Source organism: Ammospiza nelsoni, chromosome 10 (genome assembly GCF_027579445.1).
Source record: "Ammospiza nelsoni isolate bAmmNel1 chromosome 10, bAmmNel1.pri, whole genome shotgun sequence".
In the NCBI taxonomy this organism is placed as follows: domain Eukaryota; kingdom Metazoa; phylum Chordata; class Aves; order Passeriformes; family Passerellidae; genus Ammospiza; species Ammospiza nelsoni.
The window spans coordinates 22,464,831-22,483,938 of record NC_080642.1 but is presented as its reverse complement, the minus strand read 5'-3'; the positions used below and the strand labels follow the sequence as shown (position 1 = coordinate 22,483,938).

Genomic DNA, 19,108 nt, shown 5'->3' with positions numbered 1-19,108 from the left:
GGACACCTTGAGGGGCTGCGGGGACACCTGCGGGGACTGCGGGGACACCTTGAGGGGCTGCGGGGACACCTTGGGGAGATGCGGGGACACCTGCGGGGACTGCGGTGACACCTTGGGGGGCTGTGAGGACACCTGCGGGGACACCTGCGGGACTGCAGGGACACCTGCGGGGGTTGCGGGGACACCTGCGGGGGCTGCGGTGCCACCAGCGGGGGCTGCGGGGACACCTCAGGGTGACTGCGGGAACATCCGCGGGGACACCTGCGGGGCTGAGGGGACACCTGGGCGGGCAGGTGCGGTGCCGGCCCCGGCCGCTGCCCCGGCTCATGAATATTCGGGCCTGCCCTCGCCGTGACGTCGCCGCGGTCCCGGGCGGGGGCCGGAGCCGCCCCGGCGCTGGCAGCGAGGGCGAGTGACGGCGCGGCGGCAGCAGCCTCCGCCCGCCGGCTCGCCCGCAGCGCAGCGCACACAGCCGGGCCGGGCCGGGCCGGCGGCCGCCACCAGCGCCGGGGATGCGGAGACGCCGCTGCTGCTGCTGCTGGGGCCCGGCGGCGCTGCTGCTGCTCCCGCTGGGGCTGGGCAGCCTGCTCGCCGCCAAAGGCAGGTACCGGGGCGCGGGCCGGGCGCGGCTCCTCGGGCGGAGCGGGGCTGAGCGGGGCAGAGCCGCCGCTGCCCTCAGGGAGGGCACAAAGTTGGGGCGGGGGTCTCGGCTCGGTGCCCGCAGCTCAGCGGGCGCGGCTGTCCCGGGGCCGGGCGGGAGGCGCCGCCGCCGCCGCGATGCTGTGGGTACGGGCCGGGGCTGGGCTGAGGGGAGGCGCTGGGGCTGCCCAGGCCGGGAGTGGGTGAAGGAGAAGCGCTGTGCTCCCGCAGGCCGGGATGGGACTGCCCGCCGTGCCGCAGGTGCATCGGGGCTCTCGCTGTTCCGCGGGGCTCTCGCTGATCCGCAGCGCTCCCATCTCCCTCTCAGCCCCTGCCGACAGCTCCGGTCGCTCAGGTGTTCGGAGATTTCTTGCCTCTGTTTGTTTTCTTTTCCCTCGCAGTGTTTCCATGCGGTTTAGGACTGGCTTTGGAGCCCCCAAGTTTTAGAAACTTAGTTTTGAGAACTCTGTCTCAGTGTTTTTTAATATTCTTTTCAAACCTTACACTTGCATTTACACTTATATTTTTGTATGGGGCTTTGGTGTTTATTTCATTTGTAAGCATGTGTGTGAGAGAGAAGCGAAAACTTCAGTGCTTGTTTGGCGTTTGTTTTCTTCCCAAAACCCCAACCAACTGCTTGAGCCGTAACTTTGTGAGAAAATTGATTTTTTCCAGCAAATGTTACTTGACTTTGTTTACATGTACGTGTAGGAATAGCAGAAAGTGACTGTAAGAAATTAATTGCTCCTTCTGTTACTGACCCAACGTGCCTTGGTGTCCTGGTGGGAATGCCGTGTTTTCTGGGCGGATTAACATACAACGCGTAACATTTCGATGGAGGGGAGTTACTTTCCTCCTCTTTACTTTCTAATGTAATTCAAGGTAATCGTCTCCTTTAAAAGGACCTTTTCCTTAGACAAGCGTGGGAGGTTTTATTTCGTGGGAGATGGCTTTTAACCTGCCCGCAGCTCATCAGACAAAACGGGGTCGGTGTCGCTGTGCCTTTGACCACTGGAGGGCTGCAGAGAACATTTCTGGATAGCAGAAGCCACAAGCTCCCAGTAGTTGGTGGTTAAAAATAGGCATTTTAATGTTATTTATATTGATATTCGAGTGCTTAAGTTTTTGGTTATTACTTTATATACCTTGTTTCTTAATATTGGGTATTTTCAAAGGCTATAAGGCGGTGTTAATAAATGAGGTAAGATGTCTTGGCGCTGTATGCAGTTAATATCTGATATGCTTTTTCTTCCTCCACCTGGTCGGTAGAGGGAAGAAAAAAAGGGTTTATTTCAGCAGGAACCTCGTGCTGCTTTCTCCTTGCTCTCTGTTTTTCTATGGTAGGGAAGTTCTAAGTTAAAAAGCATTTTGTGGGTATCTCGTGCACACAATTGCAAGGCTTGGTGCTGTAACCACAACCTGGACTTGTGGTCTGAATTGTGGTCTGAAGGTGCATTCTGGTGGGAGATGGAGGTAGGATGCAGGAGGTGTGTGCAAAGCTCCCCACGTGCCCTGAGCATCCTGTTATTTATAAGATCAAATACAACCAAAGATAATGATTTCAGTTCTTGTCTTACCTCACATTTCCTTGTGCTCTGCTGCTCTTCATTTTAAAAACAAAACCAAGCCCCCTCCACCCCGACTCCTTTTCCCTACATGTTTGTGAGGAAGGGGAGAAAGATTACAGGAGCAGTTCTGGTTCTCACTTTTCACTCAGTAGAAAATACAATTTCTTTCACTAAATTGTTTACTCTAGAATAGAAGGGGGAACCTACCCTGCCCCCAAAAAACAAACTCCCCAAAGTTTTTCCAAGGAAAAAGAAATAAGAGGCAACATCAGAGTGTTTAGGAGGTTGTTAGTTACAGAACTTAATGTGTGTATTAAATATGCACACGCAATTTGTTAGCTTTGCAGTAGGTTGTTCATACTGAGATGTTTGTCATAGGGGTACAATAAAAATCACCATTTTGGACAAAAAAATGTTTGCTTTTAAGTATTTTCAAATAGCTTTGCTCCATAAAACAGAGAGGCACACTTTCTGGTTTATTGGAATTGCATTAATGATATCTGAAATTTTGTGAACTGTCTCTTGTTCTCTTCAGTTATAGAAAACAGAATATGTTGAAGGATAAGGTTTGGGGTTTTTCCCCATCATATTTAAAATTCATAGGTCCATGTGGTCACAGACAGGGAGTATTACAACTTGCAGCACTTTTTGTTTCCCTAAATCTCTGTGTAATGCTTCTCTCTTAAGTAATTTATTACCTTATTCTAGTATGTGCTACAAAACTACTCAATGAAGTCCTAAAAGGGCTGTCATATCCAAATTTCTTGTAAGACCCAATTAATTAGCCTCTTAACTGTTACTGTATTTGAACTTCATCATTACCATAAACAACATTTTAGTCTTCATTTTTAAGTATGGCCGAAAGCCTTTCAATGAATAACTAAGCCTCTCAATTAATAACTAAACCCTCAATGATCTGAATAACTAAGAATATTTGATCCTAGTTAATTACGTGGGCAAAACTTGAAGTCTTAGCCACTGCAGACATTTCCAAATCAGTGGAACATTCAGTCCCTGTTGGCAGGTCTGTGATGTGAGTGCATCAGATCTGACTCTCAGGAGCAGCTGACCCAGGGAGACAGAGCCAGAGACTTCTGTGTGAGAGAAACCTCACAGCCAGGGGGAAGGACAGCAAGGAGGAAGCTTTGAAAACACACTGGACAGATCCTGGAGTCTGAAATTTTCTGCATCGCTCATTGTTTCCTTGTATTCCTTTCTATCGTAAATAATAAGGAAATACTTCTCATCATTAAAAAAAAAGTACCTTCTTTCCAACCTCATTCAAAATACATCAGGAGCAATGTTTGGCCAGTGCTGAAGTCAGAAGATGGGAAGTGAAGCAACTGTGCTTTCTTTTGCTGGTGCTTCCAGTAGCTCACCAATAAACCCCAATAAAGACATGTAAATGATTTCGTCTTTCTGTTACTTTTCATCAATAAATGGAGTTAGGAATCCTTTTTTTTCCTAGAGTGTTTTGATTGAAAAGCAGTTCATGAAGACTGATTCTTGTGTCTCACAGGATAAAAGATTCGTCTGATTATGAAGTCTGGGTGTCAAGATAATGAAATTATTTAGAGATCTCAAAAGACAGAAGTCAGTATTTGATAGCAGCTTTAGTATTCAGGTATTTCAGCACAGAAGACTGACAACTATATTTAAATTGTCATTATGAAGTTAGAGAATGTTTGCCAGTCAGAATCATATTGTTACCAATTTTAATTGCATTACTTGGAAGACTACCAAGACTGGGAACTTAGGAGATTCCAAAGCATATTTTAATTGTAAGCAGTGTGTGTGCCACTTAAAGAACACCCTCCAAAGTGTGTTTTTGTCACTTTCCGTTAAGTGGCTTGTGAGCTGTCAGAGCTGGATCCTATTTTTCCCCTTTGAAGTGACTGGTTTTGAACTGGGAGGGTTGTATCTGTATCTGGACACACCTTCTCCTGCCCAAATTGCACGCTAGAAAGGTGTAACAGGACAGGGAGTGGGCCAGAGACAGAGATGAGCACACACCCAATGTCCGTATAGCAACACAGCATTTATTGTCCTTCAGCTAGCAGTTCTTGTACTAATGATTTTAGGGTATCTAGCCTCTCTCTTTAAAGGAGCCACTACGGTATCCACACAGGGTGACTACTAAGCCATTTCAGAGCTGGTGTGGGACACTTTACACCCTTCAACACAGTGGCCCCTGTTAAAAATCCATCCCCACCTGGACATCCCATGCAGGCAAAACATCCCTCCCGCACAGGTTAAGAGGTGCACCAGTGCTGTAAGGCCAGGTCGTAGCTGTTTGGCCCTCAGGATTTTTGATCAACACAGGATTGGTGCTCAGGCTGTGTGGGCCCTCCAAGGCAAGCAGTGGCAGATCCCACAGGCGTTGTAGGCCATGATGGAGGCCATGTGTTGGCAGATCCCACAGGTGTAGTAGGCCATGATGGAGGCCAGCAGTGGCAGATCCCACAGGTGTAGTAGGCCATGATGGAGGCCATGTGTTGGCAGATCCCACAGGTGTAGTAGGCCATGATGGAGGCCAGCAGTGGCAGATCCCACAGGTGTAGTAGGCCATGATGGAGGCCATGTGTTGGCAGATCCCACAGGTGTAGTAGGCCATGATGGAGGCCATGTGTTGGCAGATCCCACAGGTGTAGTAGGCCATGATGGAGGCCATGTGTTGGCAGATCCCACAGGTGTAGTAGGCCATGATGGAGGCCATGTGTTGGCAGATCCCACAGGTGTAGTAGGCCCTGATGGAGGCCACGATGGTGATGTCTGCCCCTCTGTCTATCATCCCACTGACCTATATCTGTGAAGGCTTTGCCTCAGGCACTGCAACAGTACAAACCACGTTAGATCTTTGATCTCCTTCAACCTGAGTGCAGTTCACCTGGGGCTGTCCTGTTGATTTGAAACCTTGGTCTTCTCGCTCCCTAGAATCTGCTTTGGGGGCACAAGACTTAAAAGGGATGAATTGAGGAATTCTGTTTTTTTCAGGGATAGTAATGGGTGGAGTAGGGGTGAAAATCAATGCCTGTATTTGTCTGGTAAAATCTGCATCCAACAACAGCAGGGTACCCGATGATATTTTGCATTGTGGCACGGGACCTTCCAATTAACAGTGCACTCCATCCTTTCCCAATAGGCCCCCAAGCCTTGAGAGGGACCTTATGTACCTTCGAGGTGCTTATGGTTACTGCAATGGAGGAGGGCACATCCATTCCAGCTGCTCCTCAAGTCTTCCCTGCGAGCTGATCACATAAGCTTGTACTGGAGGGTGGGAAATTACTTGTGTCCTCACACATTCCCCCTTCACGTTCAGTTTCTTGTTTCCCCAGTTCTTGAGAAATTGATCATTAGCATGAGATTTGGACCTGCATGCCTTGGTCGTATGTGCCTTCCACATCAGCTGCAGCGTGCATTTGTTCCCTTCTGTCCTTGAAGCATCCCCTGTGGAAAGGACTTTTGGGGACAGTTTGCTCCCAGGTGCAAATTTACTTATCAAGAAGGTTAATGAGTGGGATCCAACTATTTAAAATGTGCAAGTGTTGATTTCTTAAGTGCGCTTTAAGACAGTACACTCTAAATGCCTTCAAATTCTTTGCTGTGAGCATTTCAATAAAAATGGATATGTTGATTGGTTACATCTATAAGATACTGATAAGAGCAAGGGAGTGAGTTACCTCGAGTAAGTTGATAGAACATTATGCATTATATTATGGCATCAAAGTTCAAGTGGCTTCTTGATAAAATTAGCCTAAAGGCTCTGGATGTGCATCAGTTTATTTGGCACTTGTTGTTCTCAAAGAGTGATATTAAAAATGTTAAAAATCAGCATTTAAGACATATTAAATCTAAGTGGGTTTTATCCCAAATCCTGCTTGATGTGGAAGATGGATGATTCTTAAAATCCATCTTTTAAGAAATTATTTGGGTTTGTGTAAATCTCTTGTGGTGCTTGGTGGTGCAGTATCCCTGATGCTGCTGGCTTTGTGGTACAGGTTGGGTGTGCACAAGATGTTCAAGCTTGGCAAAAATTAAAGGGATTGGAAAAGTGGTTCAGGTTTTTTGGGGCCCTTACGGGTCTGAGCATCCTCAAGATACAGAGTGTGAGTTGACCAATAGATTGTTGAAGAGTATTGGGCTAGGAAAGGTGATTTTTGCAGTTTACCTAAAAACACATTTTGGAATAGAAGTGTATGTGCTGAATTGCAATTCATTTTAATGTGGCTTCTCTCAGTATTGATTTTAAAGATGGCTCTGCATGGATTTGCAGTTTTCCAGCAGTTAATGCTGTTATTTAGATGTTTGGTTTTTGTATGTGTAATCCTGACCCTCATTAAATCAATGTGAGATCTGCAGTGTATCTTGGTAAAATCGGAGTTTCATCCTTTGTGTGTTTTCCTATAAATGTAAACAGTTATTTCAAATCTTTAATATTGTTCTGCTAATAGCTGCCTTTATCCAAACAGGAGGAATGTTTGATTTTTCTTTCCTTTTACAGCTTCCTGTGGTATAACTGCTTTCATTGAGCCAATAGAACCATTCTTGGTGGATTTTGTTTGGTTGGTTTGGGTTTTTTGTTTGTTTCATTTGGGTTTTTTTGTTCTTTTCAAAGTACTTTTTATTCAACTTCAAGCTATCAAGTGAGGAGTTGACCAGAATTGTTTCCTGCAGGTTTAAGTGTGGTTATTTTTCCCTTTGCTGCCTGTCAGAGCAGCAGTGTTGGAGCAGGCTGTTTGCTCCCTGTCTGTATTCCAGCCCCATGACTCCTGTCTCGTACTGGGTTAAACACTGGGAGTGCAGCAAAGTCAAGCAGGGCTGCACTCTCACAAAGTTTCACTCGTGCTCGTTTTGTGGAGCTGTTTCTTGTTGCTGTTATAAATCAGAACAATCACTTGAAGTCGCATATCCCAAATATGGATAGTACTTGGCTGTTTTTCTAGTAGCAATGATTAAGAATGACATTTAATTTACTAGTACTGTACTTTATGTGCATTAGGACAGTTAAAATGAAGTGGGACAGCTTTTATTTCATTTGATGAAAATTGCAATCAAATACAAATATTAAGATTCTGCTTTTTGATCAGCATTCATCTGTCACTCCCTTGCTAGCAGGCTGTAGTAAGTAAAGTAGGTGAGAAAAATAAACTCTGCTCATTTTGGGACTGATTTTCCTAATATTTTCTTGGGTAGATTCTCTTCCTACTGAATATGCACATGATTATTAACACTGTGTATGTGTTCATATATGTACTGCATGTGTGTCATCATTATCAGCAACAAGGATTTCATGACTTTTCAGACACATGGGTTTTCTCCTCCAAGCTTCTGAAATAAGCAACAAAGAAAATTTAGTCTTTTATCCTTTAAAAAAAAAATATACCCTACCTTGAATGTGAGGGAGAAGCACAAAGGTCAGGCGGGTAAATCACAAAAAGTGACAAAGGAAGTAATGAGGGTTTCCTTCACAACTTGGTGGGTCATTTTTGTCTCACACCTGGCTCTTGGAAATGCAATCAAAGCGTGACTGTGGCTGGAAATTATTACACCCCTTGCCTATACCAGGCTGCACATTTGCAGTAATTGGGTTGGATTTTTTTGTTTGTGAGAGCAGCTTGTAAAATATGAGTTGGTGGAAATAAGTTAAAATCATTTGTGAACTCTCTCTCACAATTTACTGTGTGATAGATACTGCTGGTTTCTGATATTTGGTTTGGAGTTAGTTTCACAAAGGTTACTAGCACGGGTTAGTCTGTGACAGAATGCATTGGCAGGTATCTTTGAGGCATTTCTGAAAAAGCTGTACAGCAATAGTGTTTGAAGGGTGATTTTCCCTTTTCCTTATGAGAGCTACTTTAAAAATTCCTGAGCTATAGCTGAACAGATGGTATTTGCCATTATTGTCAGGCTTAGATCTTAAAAGTTCATTTTTTCTTCCTTAGTTAACAGAATTTTAAATTTGTGTTGAAAAAGGAAAGCTAGAAAGATGTTAAATTTCTGATTTATACTGAACTGCCATAAAAAGTCAGCCTTTTGATGGTGGTCTTTAAACCTGGCAAACCTGGACTCAAATTCTTGCTTTGGTGTCATAAAGGAAAAAGCATTGGCTACTGAAGCCAGTTGTAGCTGGTTTCTGTCTTTTTCTTGCTCAAAAAAAGCATAAAGACCATGTGTATAAAATTATAAAAGTGCAATTATTTCAGTGTTCTGCTGAAGCGAAGGGCACAAGATTAGGCAGAGTTATGGAGATGAAATAATTTGAAGAGAAACATTTTGAGGTTTATTTTGGGAAACTAATTTCCTTTTTTTGCTTCCCCTGCACTCCTCCTTTAATGGTGGTCTTTGGTGTCATGGGATCTGTGGGACTGTTCCAATGGCTGCAAAAAAATAATCGAGAAAAACACGTCTATTTTCAGTAGGCTTGTATTACCATTCAGCTGTCCATCTAAATTTGTAGGGATTCACAAATCAAAAGGAGCTGGAGCTGCTTGTGAAGATCAGCAAAAATATCTGAGAGAGGATATTTTTGGTGGAAACAACATGACCTCAAAAAATGTCAGGCTGTTTGTTGGATGCTTGACTTTCTAATAATAAAAAATGTTAAGATATTTTTGTCCAATGCGTTTTCTTTTTAATAACTTAAAATCTGTGTAGATTTGACTGTAATGCCTTTAGTTAGAAAGTACTTCAATTTGAGATGTCTTAAAAGAGGTAGTTCCCTTCTAAGTTTAAGGGAATATTTACTTTTCCCCCCCTCCATTCTACCAAATACAAACTTGTCTTGTTTTCCAGTCTCAAAGAGTATATATTCTTTAATGCAGAGTGGAATTTACTAGGGGATAAATCCTAAATGCTATAATGATTTCTTAAACTCTCCATTTGAATGTGAAGAGCTAAATCCATGCATGATTTGTCTTAACCTTCTTTGCAAATACTTGAACCTGAACAATAGAAATGCTTTCTGTACAGAGTGAGGCTGTGTACTTATTCTGCACAATAGAGAGCATTTATTTACAGCAAGATCAACAGAGGAGGAAAAGCAGTTTCATGTTTTGATAAGCAAAGCAGTTGGCAAATCAAGTTTTGAGGTTTTGAGGCTTCAGTGCTTTCAGCACTGCAAACCCAATGGAGGGACACAAGCTCTGAGCCACGAGCCTTCTCCAAAGAATTCAGATTGATGGGAAAACCTTGAAATTCTGTAAACGTTTGGGTGTGTGGCCTTGACTGTGTTTCAGGAAGCAGTTCTCATTGAAACCACAAATTCTAAAAATAAGTTAGGGCAAGGGAATAAGGTCTGTTATAGAAATTTAATTATAGACCAGCTCCCATCTCTTTGGAAGCTAATAAAACCCAATATATTTTCGCAAGACTTGCCGATATTGGCAGATTAGTGGATTGAAGGGTAAACTGGGACATAGCAGGAAAATTAATTTTAGCCTGTGTTTAAGTTCACTTTCTACACTAAAATACCTTCTACAAAGTGCTGACTGTACCATAATTGTCAAGGATTTTTGAGATTTTTTGAGTTTATCTTTGCAAAATGTTTCCTGGGTATCTTTTTGCAGATCTTATCTAACCTGGTTCTTTTAGGCTGAATGCACATCAGAGAATTATTTTATATTCCACATAAGCAATTACTCTGATATAATTTATGACCTGCTTACCTTTTCACTTTTCTGCTGCAATGATTATAATGAGTGCGTTGAACAAGGAGGAAATTGAAGGCCAAACACACAGGGGAGTTGAATCACCAGGAGCTGGAGAAGTCTGGTGTAATCTGTGGGCAGGGAGCTGATTGCAGCCTTTTCCTGGGGATAATGTGCAGATCTCTTTCTCAGCTATTGTTGCAAGCACAGGAGGAGAAATTTGATGATGGGGATCAAGGCAAGCAAGGAAATACACAGTGGGAACTCCTGGAAAAGCAGTGGGATGCTACTTAACGATTATTCTGCATTGTTCTGGGCAGCACTAACAGCTGTGTCAGTCCCTCCTCACGAGGGAGGGAAGGGACAGGAGCCTGTGGGACATCACGAACTACTCTTGGTTTGTTCTCTGCCTCATAAGAGATGAATTACTTATAAGGCCCCAGAGGCTGGGGGACCGAACTGAAGAGCTCTGGTTACAGAAAAACAGTGTTTTTTTGTTTTTTTTTCCCCCCTGGTTGGCTTGTAATACTTCAGCTGGTTTCATATTTTTTATTACAAGTTAAATTTCAAGTTCTCAGATCTAAATGTAAAATTTAGTAAGAACTCTGTAAACTTGGCAGTATTTTTGTGATGCATATTGTTATAAATGATCAGCCAGAAATCCAAATTAATAAATGCGAAAGATTTTACTTCCGTGACCAAAATACGGTCCCCAAAACGCACAGCCAAAGAAAGAGCATCGAGATCAGTGCTGGGTGAACCTGGATCTGACCTCTGTCACATCAGAGCCCCCTCTGTTCACCAATGCCATTTCCAGCTGGGCTGTGCTATACAGTTTTTTATGCCTGAGGCAGAGGTGCCCCAATTTCCTTTGTAACCTCACATATGTATGAGAGTTTCTGTCTGAGTATCCCTCTGGGTGTCCAGAGTTGCATGGACCCTGCCAGGGGGCTCAGAGACCCTGGCACACAGCCCAGAACACCTGTGGGTTTGATTGTGACCCGTGGAGCAAATTACCAGCTTTGTATGAGGACCTGAAAGCCACAGAAGTTTAAGTAGTGTAATAATAAAATTATCACTGGGTGAAAAGGCAGATTTTGGGGTTTTTAGAATGGAGGTTTTGGGGACAGGATGGAGGGACTTGGGCATGTCTAGCCTTTCTTCTTCTTCTTGCGCTCCATTTTCTGCAGTGATGTTGGCACTTTGGGATTGGTTTAGAGTAGAAGCTCACTGTCTAACACAGGTGATAGGTATTGGAAAGTAATTGCAAACATGTTATGGGTAGTTTGTAGTACAAAGAGATAACACCGCCCCGGGGGCAGGCAGAGTGCCTCTGTCTGTCCTGCTGAGCGGACCTCAGCTGGACAGGAGAAGAATTTCTATAGATAAGATACAATAAACAACTCTGAGACCGAGAACTGAAGAGCTGTGAGTCATTCTTTGAACGTGCGGGCTGAAACAGAGACTGTTCACGTGTCTTGGGGCTGCAATAACCTGCAGAACTCCCGAGAAGTTTCTTTCACTGTGCAGGGCTGGACAGTCACTGTTTCCTGGGTAGTGGCAGGTGCTGATCATGTCAGGGGAAGTTGCATATTCAGATGTATGATCATTGGCGACTTAGATTATCTTGATTGATGGTATCTATCAAATGATCACCCTTGGGTGTCTCCTGATGGTTCCAGAAGTGGGAAGCGGATCATTGCGCTGGCCACATCTATTCATGGGTAAACAGGTCATTGTTCTCCTGTTGCCTTCAGGAATTTCAAAATTCCAAAGGAGTTATCTGTCCTTGGGCCGCTTGTGGTCAGAGACTCATTGGATTTTACAGTTTTTATAATATACATTTTCTTCTTAAGCATGAATTACTTTATAACATATCAGTGTATGTCACAGACATCTTTTATGAAAAATCCTTTCCTTAGGATTTTTCCTCCTGAGAAGCTGACAGGCCTCAGGAACAAAATGTTAACAATGGTTATCTGCTGCTGTGGAATGCAACAGGTGCATCTGTGATTGGTCTCATGTGGTTGTTTCTAATTAATGGCCAATCACAGTCAGCTGGCTCGGACTCTGTCCCAGACAAAAACCTTTGTTATCATTCTTTCTTTTTCTATTCTTAGCTAGCCTTCTGATGAAATCCTTTCTTCTATTCTTTTAGTATAGTCTTAGTATAATATTTATCATAAAATAATAAATCAAGCCTTCTGAAACATGAAGTCAGATCCTCATCTCTTCCCTCATCCTCAGACCCCTGTGAACACTGTCACAAGTGTATGAGAGATCTGGAAAGCAGAAAGAAAATTAAATAGAACCTGTATGCTTTCACATTCTTAGGCATGTAGAAATTAATGTCTTCTGTGTTAGGGCTTTGCTCCTAACTTAGTGGTGGTTGTTGTTGTTGCAGGGATTTGATCTAAACATAGAAGAACTGATATTTAATTTCTGTAGTAATAAGTGCTGTTCCACTTGGTGTCCCCATTATTGAGTGGAACTGATTGCCAGCTTGTGACAGTGTTCACAGGGGTCTGAGGATGAGGGAAGAGATGAGGATCTGACTCCATGTTTCAGAAGGCTTGATTTATTATTTCATTATATATATTATATTAAAACTATACTAAAAGAATAGAAGAAAAGGTTTCATCAGAAGGCTGGCTAAGAATAGAAAAAGAAATAATGATAACAAAGGCTTGTGGCTGAGACTCTCTGTCCAAGCCAGCTGACTGTGATTGGCCATGAATTAGAAACAACCACATGAGCCCAATCACAGATGCACCTGTTGCATTCCACAGCAGCAGATAACCATTGTTAACATTTTGTTCCTGAGGCCTCCCAGCTTCTCAGGAGGAAAAATCCTAAGGAAAGGATTTTCCATGAAAGATGTCTGCGACACCAGCAGCTTTGTCTGACCCGTCAGGTGGGGAACTCGCTTTGGCATTTCCAAAATACCTGGCTCAGAACAACAATTGCACCTGCCTTGCGATGATCTTGAGTTCCCCTGTGGTCCTCAAAAAACATGGGCTGCTCAAATTGCTCAAAGCTGCAGCATCATGTGCTCACACTGGTGTTTTTTCTCCAAGATGTGTTTGGTGGGGAGTGGCCATGATCCCATTGCAGAAAGGGAATGGGGATGTCATTGCCAGCTTACAGATCCAAACGGGCTGAGTGAGAGTGTGACCCTGAAAAGCTGCTGCACTCTTCACTGCAGTGATTTGGATGAAGATGCTTTGGCTGCAGGGGAATTTCCATGCTGTACCTATCTGACAAAAATCGAAGAAAAAGTGTGTGTTGGTTTTACTGAAGTGTTTTTCTGAAGCATTCTTGTATTTCAGTGGCACATCAGCTCAAATGGAAATCAATGGCTCGTTTTCCTAACTATGGGGAAGCTGGGTCATTCCCTGTGTGCAGACCCTTGGTAATCTGCAAGTTTGCACACAGGAGTTCCGAGTGTCTGACAGAAATTGTGTTGATCGTGTTTGATAGCCTTTATATGAAAAAATGCTCCACATTGTCATGACCTGAAATAGAAACATAGGAGGTAGTATGCTGGAAAACCCAACGAACCATGTGGGATCGTGCTCCTTTGGGCTGGCAGAAATTGTGGAGAAGATTTTCTGGTGATTTGCAATATCTGGGTGTGATAAAGTGAGAGTTCTGTGTGAAACACCTGGCTGCTGCTGAGATGAACATGTTCTGTTAACACTACAGACTTGGTCTGAGCAGGAGAAAAACCAAGAGTGCTTTTGATTTTAAAATAAGTTCTCATCAGCTGCTGACTGGATTAACTAGGTATTACATAGGAATTGCTGTCTAGGCTATGTTGACCATGCAGCTGCAGATATGTTATTTTCAAATATCACTGAAAATAAAATTCCAACAGAAAATTTGTGTCTTGTCGTCCTCGCTTTCATAGCAGGAATTACATGAGGTTTGACCATTCCTCCTCTCTATTCAGAGCAGGCTTCAGTGTGACTGGTACCAGTGGTTTGTTTGGATTTTCTTTTTCTTTCTTTTTCATTCAGAGTGGACATACTGACTTTGTTCTCACTATACTAAGGCTGTAAACTTCTACACATGGTAATGGTTCACCTTTTCTGCTATAATTCTTGAACGACTGTCTTTTGTGAGTTTGGGCTTGGTATTTCAAAAGCATCTACGTATCAAAACCTTCTTCAAATTGAGGGAATTGTTCTGGAATGTAAACAGGTCATAACTTTGTAGAACTAGCTCAAATTCCAGGGAACTTCTCTGTGTTCTTTCTTTCCTTTGCCTTTATAATAAGGGCAAATAGATTTTAATTTTTTTTTGAGTTTTTGTTAAGGGTATTAACTTTTGGATGAGATAATCTGCTGAAGTGCTTCATTTGCATAACAAATTACAAGAATGCAGTATTGATTGCTATTCACCAACATTCACTGAATAGCTTGGAAAGCTAATTAAAAATTATAATTGACTTTATTCTGCTTTCTCCTGTTAATGTTTCCCTTTCCTGTCAAATTGTAAAGTTGGGTTTTGTCTTCAGTGTTTGAAAATAAACCTGTCTTCAGCACAGTCAAGAGACTTTTGCAGCCTGTTCTGAAATGTTCAGGTGCAAAGTTATGGGTGAGTGGGATGAAGTCTCCTGGGGCTTCTTGATACCCTCTTTGTAACTCAGGTAAATTTAAAGACAGATTGTTTGCATATTTCACAGCCTCTTAAGATTAGAGAGTAAGATTTTTGTTTAAGAATTTTAGAATTTAGAGAACTAGAAAAGAACCAAAATGTTGATTTATTTAAAGAAAAAAATCTTTACATATGTCAGTATTGTAAATACCTTTAAAAATCTTGTCTTGAGCAAATTGCTGCCTGACCAAATGTTGTGCTGAAAAGTGTCTTTATTGCATCAGTTTAAGCCACCGTTTAGTTTAACTAATGTTCTGTAACAGGAGAAGATGACAGAAATAATGATATTGTCCCTGTTTCTGGAGTCTTTGAGGTGAATATTGAGTGAGGCTGGGATGGTGTGCCAGAAAGTCTTGCTTTGTGCTTGCGGCTCAAGTTTTCCCTGTTTCTGGAAAATGCTGTTTAGCCCACTGTCGTAGACATCTTCTTGTGAAAATCCTTTCTTAGGATTTTTTCTTCCTGAGAAGCTGAGAGGCTCCAAGAACAAAATAAGCAATGATTATCTGCTGCTGTGGAATGCATCAGGTAGATTTTTGATTAGTCATCTTAGGTGTTTATAATTAATAGCCAATCAAGGCCAAGCTATCTCGGACAGAGTCCAAGACAGCTAGCTTTTGTTATCATTCTTTTCTATTCTATTCTTAGCTTAGCTAGCCTTCTGAGATGAAGCTTTTCCTTCTATTCTTTAGTATAGTTATAATGTAATACATATATATCATAAAATAATAAATCAAACCTTTTTAAATATGGAGTCAAATCCTCTTCTCTTCCCTCATCCAAAGACCCCTGTGACCACTGTCACAGCCCACCCTGACCTTTTGAGCTTCTCTTTTTCCCAAGGTGACCACCTGGGCAGGTTTTCTGTTCAACTGCAAGACCTTTCAGTCAGGGCCATCATTCCTGAATCTGCAGTTCAGAGAAACTCAGCAGAGCATTTTGCACAGGACACCACTGCTGCCACTCCTAACTCATGCCAGGGGATTTTTGATTGTATCCTATGAGAAATATCAAATACCATGGAGCAATTGATAAGGATATTAAAACAAAGTGGAGTGTGTTAAAATAGCTTTTGCAGGTAGAAAAAAATGTTATTTAAAGACTGAGAAGGCAGTTGATTTGCTCAATACTGAGCATAAGATGCACACTGTTGGGTGGACAGGGCTGTTTCTTGGCATGGTGCTTCTGAGGAGAAGATGGGTTTTAAAAAGTCTCATCACCAACGCATCCGAATGCAGCTGGTAACAGGATAAAGTTCATTGTGTGTGCTTTTTGTAGTTCCTTGTGTTCTACTCAAGCATCTCATACAAAATGTTATGCCAGCAGCTGAGGGAAATGAGTTAGTTCAAGGTTAGGCTTACTTTAGGCATATATATTGGTGCTTAGAATTTAAATTTATTGTCAAGTAATTTGTAAAATCTCTACCATAAAGAAGGATTTTTCATGCTGTTAGCTCATTTTAAATGCATTTGGCACACTGATTCATGAAAACGTTTACCATTTTAAGTTGACTTCCTGAAGAGAACTGTAATATGATAAGAGCACTTAAGGAAATTGTAAAAACAGCTTTGAAAATACTGTGTATCCTTGCTGCATGCCTTGTATCATTTATGTGTACATACCCTGCGTATTCTGAAGAAATTATTGTATGTGGAGTCCATTTCCATTTTGTAGAGCAATTGATTGATTAGCTTTATGTCACTGTTCCTGTGAATGAGAATGGTGCATTTGTTAACTTTTTAAATATTAATTTGTAATTTTTGCAGGCAAGATCTGTAAACAGTTGAAGCACAAAAAATACAAATACGATTTATGCATTTCTTAATGACTTGGTGAAAAAACACGCTTTTTGACTTAAGTTTAATGTCTGTCTCTTTGTTATACATTACTTGTGGTTTGTTCTGTAATCAGATGGCTTTTGGGGATTAATGTGCATCAGATTCTAATCCTTTTAATTATGCTAGCTAATGTGTTTTCCTATTTTTTCTCCTTCACTGAAGTCAGCAGGGTGGCTTGTAAATGAATGTGAAAGTAAAGAGATCAAAACTGGGCTTTCAGTTGGGAAATAATTACAGTGCATATTCTGCAGATCCGGACTGGTGTGCAAGGCAGTACAAAACTATGTACTCTGTCTTTTTCATAAACCTGTATTTCACAATGAGATGACTTTGTATGAGGATTTGCCTCCAGATGTGGCACTGGAAGGAAAGAAGGCTCTGGGCTAAGACAATGCTCATGGATTTGTTCCTCGTGCTTCCTTCATGGCTCTGTGTGGAGGGGTAGAATGTAAGAAAATAAAGATAGTGCAGAAGGTAATCTCACACCTGAGGAGTTCCAGCTGTGCTAATCACCAAAGATTAGGAACAGGCCTGCCCTTAACAGGCCACAGCTGTGTCCAATAATGATGACTGCTGTAGAAGAATGGGTTAGCTAGGTGAGGAGAGAGCTGGAATTTGTTGGCTGTGCTGTGAGGAGATACCCATGAGAAATCTCCAAGAAGGTATGGGACCTTTCCAATAAGATGACAACAGCTCTGTGAGATTCCATGGACAGGATTTGTCTTGAAGCTTGTTTTCCTTTGCTGCTTACTCTTCGTGGAAGAGGCGTGATGCCTTTTCTACTTGAAATGCTGCTCTTTGTTGAGAGGTGAGCCACATGCTGTGACAGTGACCTTGTCACCTGTTCTGTGCTCCCAAGCCAGGGCTCTCCATCCACTCTGTGCAGTGAGTGAGGAACAGGATGGAGTGCAAGGAGAGCAAGCAGTGTGTGCTGTGTGTGGAGCCAGAGTACAGCTTTATGGGGCTCCTTTTTGTGAACTACAAAGCTGTGTTTGGTGTCTGGAACACACAGGCAATGTGTGTATTTGTGATTGTAATATGTGTGGAAACCAACCATGGGACAGTTGGAATTCTAATAATAACTGAGAAAAGTAAAGCATGGAAGAAGGCCTTTGAACCTATCTTTTGTTTGCAATTAACCTTAGTTGATTGAGGAGCATTGGAATGAAAGCGTTAAGGATGTGGCTTTTTGCTTGTAGTTAATCCTTGAAGAGTTCTGCAATAATAACCTTTTGAAGTATAATTTTAGAATATTGCTTGTATCCTTGAAACTATAGCTTTGGAATATATATAAAGGAAATATGCTTATCTCACGCCTTACTAAAGCAGAGAAAAGCAGCTTGAGAAAGGAAGATGAACATCACTTCAAGGATTTATAGTTTTGACCAAAGGAAGCTGGACATCACTGTTATGAGATTTATAGTCCTTGTCATTAAAAGGTGGACACACATCTGGGGAGGTGGACTTCACCAAATGGGATTTGTCTTTCTTTTTTCAGAAACTGGACCCCCACCATCTGGGGATGCTCCTTTTGGGATACGTCCTGAGAAGAACTAAATCACAATAGTGTGTGGAATTGTGATGTAAAAATAGGAAATAGAAACTGCTGAGAAAGCTGATGAGTGCCCCCATAAATACCTGTAAGCCTCAGCTATGGGTGTGCAGTTGGAGAGAAAACTTCCCCCACAGTACCCAGCGCTGTGTTGCTCATACTTTACCATATTAATTAATAAATTGATTGCTGCTTGAATATTGGCCTAGTCAAACTTCTTATTTATAACAGTGCAGTGGGCTTCTAAGTCCCAGACTACAGTTCTTTCTTTCCTTTCCCTCAGAGTTATGTACTATTCCTGTGAAACACTTTGTGACTTCTTCATTTTTTTCCCCCCAATGTTTTGGTTGTTTGGCTTGTGGCAGGGGTTTTTTGTGGGTTTTGTTTTGGTTTTTTATGCGTTTTGTTTCTTTTTTGGGAGGATTCGTTTTGTGTTTGTTTGGGATTTTTTTCTGGTTTTTCCTTTGCTGACTCTGCTAGATTTTAAAGAATTCTTTTCCCCTTGCATTATGTTTTATTGTCCAGGGCATTACAAATATTTTTCTTTGGGTGTTGCTAATTTTCTTATCACCCCAATTTATCTTTAAATTTCTCCTCTAGCAAAAGCACTGAAGGAGCCTCAGAAAACAGAGATGGGAGAAAATGTTTAAACTTTTTTTTTCCCCTAGGCAGAACACTTTGGCTCTTATCTCTGCTTTCCATTTGCGTAGGTTTTTATTTTAGCATTTCTAGCTACTGTAAAATAAGGATGTTATTTTTAATAGGTGTGAAATTATAGATAAGAATGGTTTGAAATAGGGAAAAAAACCACCCACCAAACCCTCAAAGCAAACCTATATTGTAATATAGATGCTACTTATATTTTATACTTATATTGGTGTATTTAGGCATAACAGCCAGACTCTTGGCCTTAATTCTGAATGAAACATAGTTTTCTTTTACTTTATTGGCTAGGGAAAGTTAAGAATTGTTTGTTTGGGTTTTTTAATTCTTCTCCTTAGAAATTTTATATGAATTAGGTTTTAGACTGCATAAAATGTGTAACTACTCATATTGATTTTTCTCGCTGTTGGAATAATGGTCATCTCTCTTCTTAGCTGGTCTCCTGAGATTCTGTAGGTCACCCAATAACATAATAAAATCAAACAGAGACACATTATCTGTTAAACTATACACCATGAATAGAAAATGAGCTCTGGAGTGACTCTT

At 41.9% G+C, this 19,108-nt stretch overlaps 1 protein-coding gene across 2 annotated transcripts in view; it reads left to right on the top strand.

The window, feature by feature from the left end:
- The first annotated feature begins 392 nt into the window (after positions 1 to 392).
- Positions 393 to 19,108, top strand: part of CLSTN2 (calsyntenin 2) — a 324,024-nt gene continuing 305,308 nt past the window's right edge. For both annotated transcript variants that reach the window (XM_059478862.1, XM_059478861.1), the window contains exon 1: positions 393 to 600. In XM_059478862.1, the coding sequence (XP_059334845.1) occupies positions 513 to 600 (88 nt within the window). In that variant the 5' untranslated portion in view covers positions 393 to 512. The remainder of the gene's footprint in view (positions 601 to 19,108) is intronic.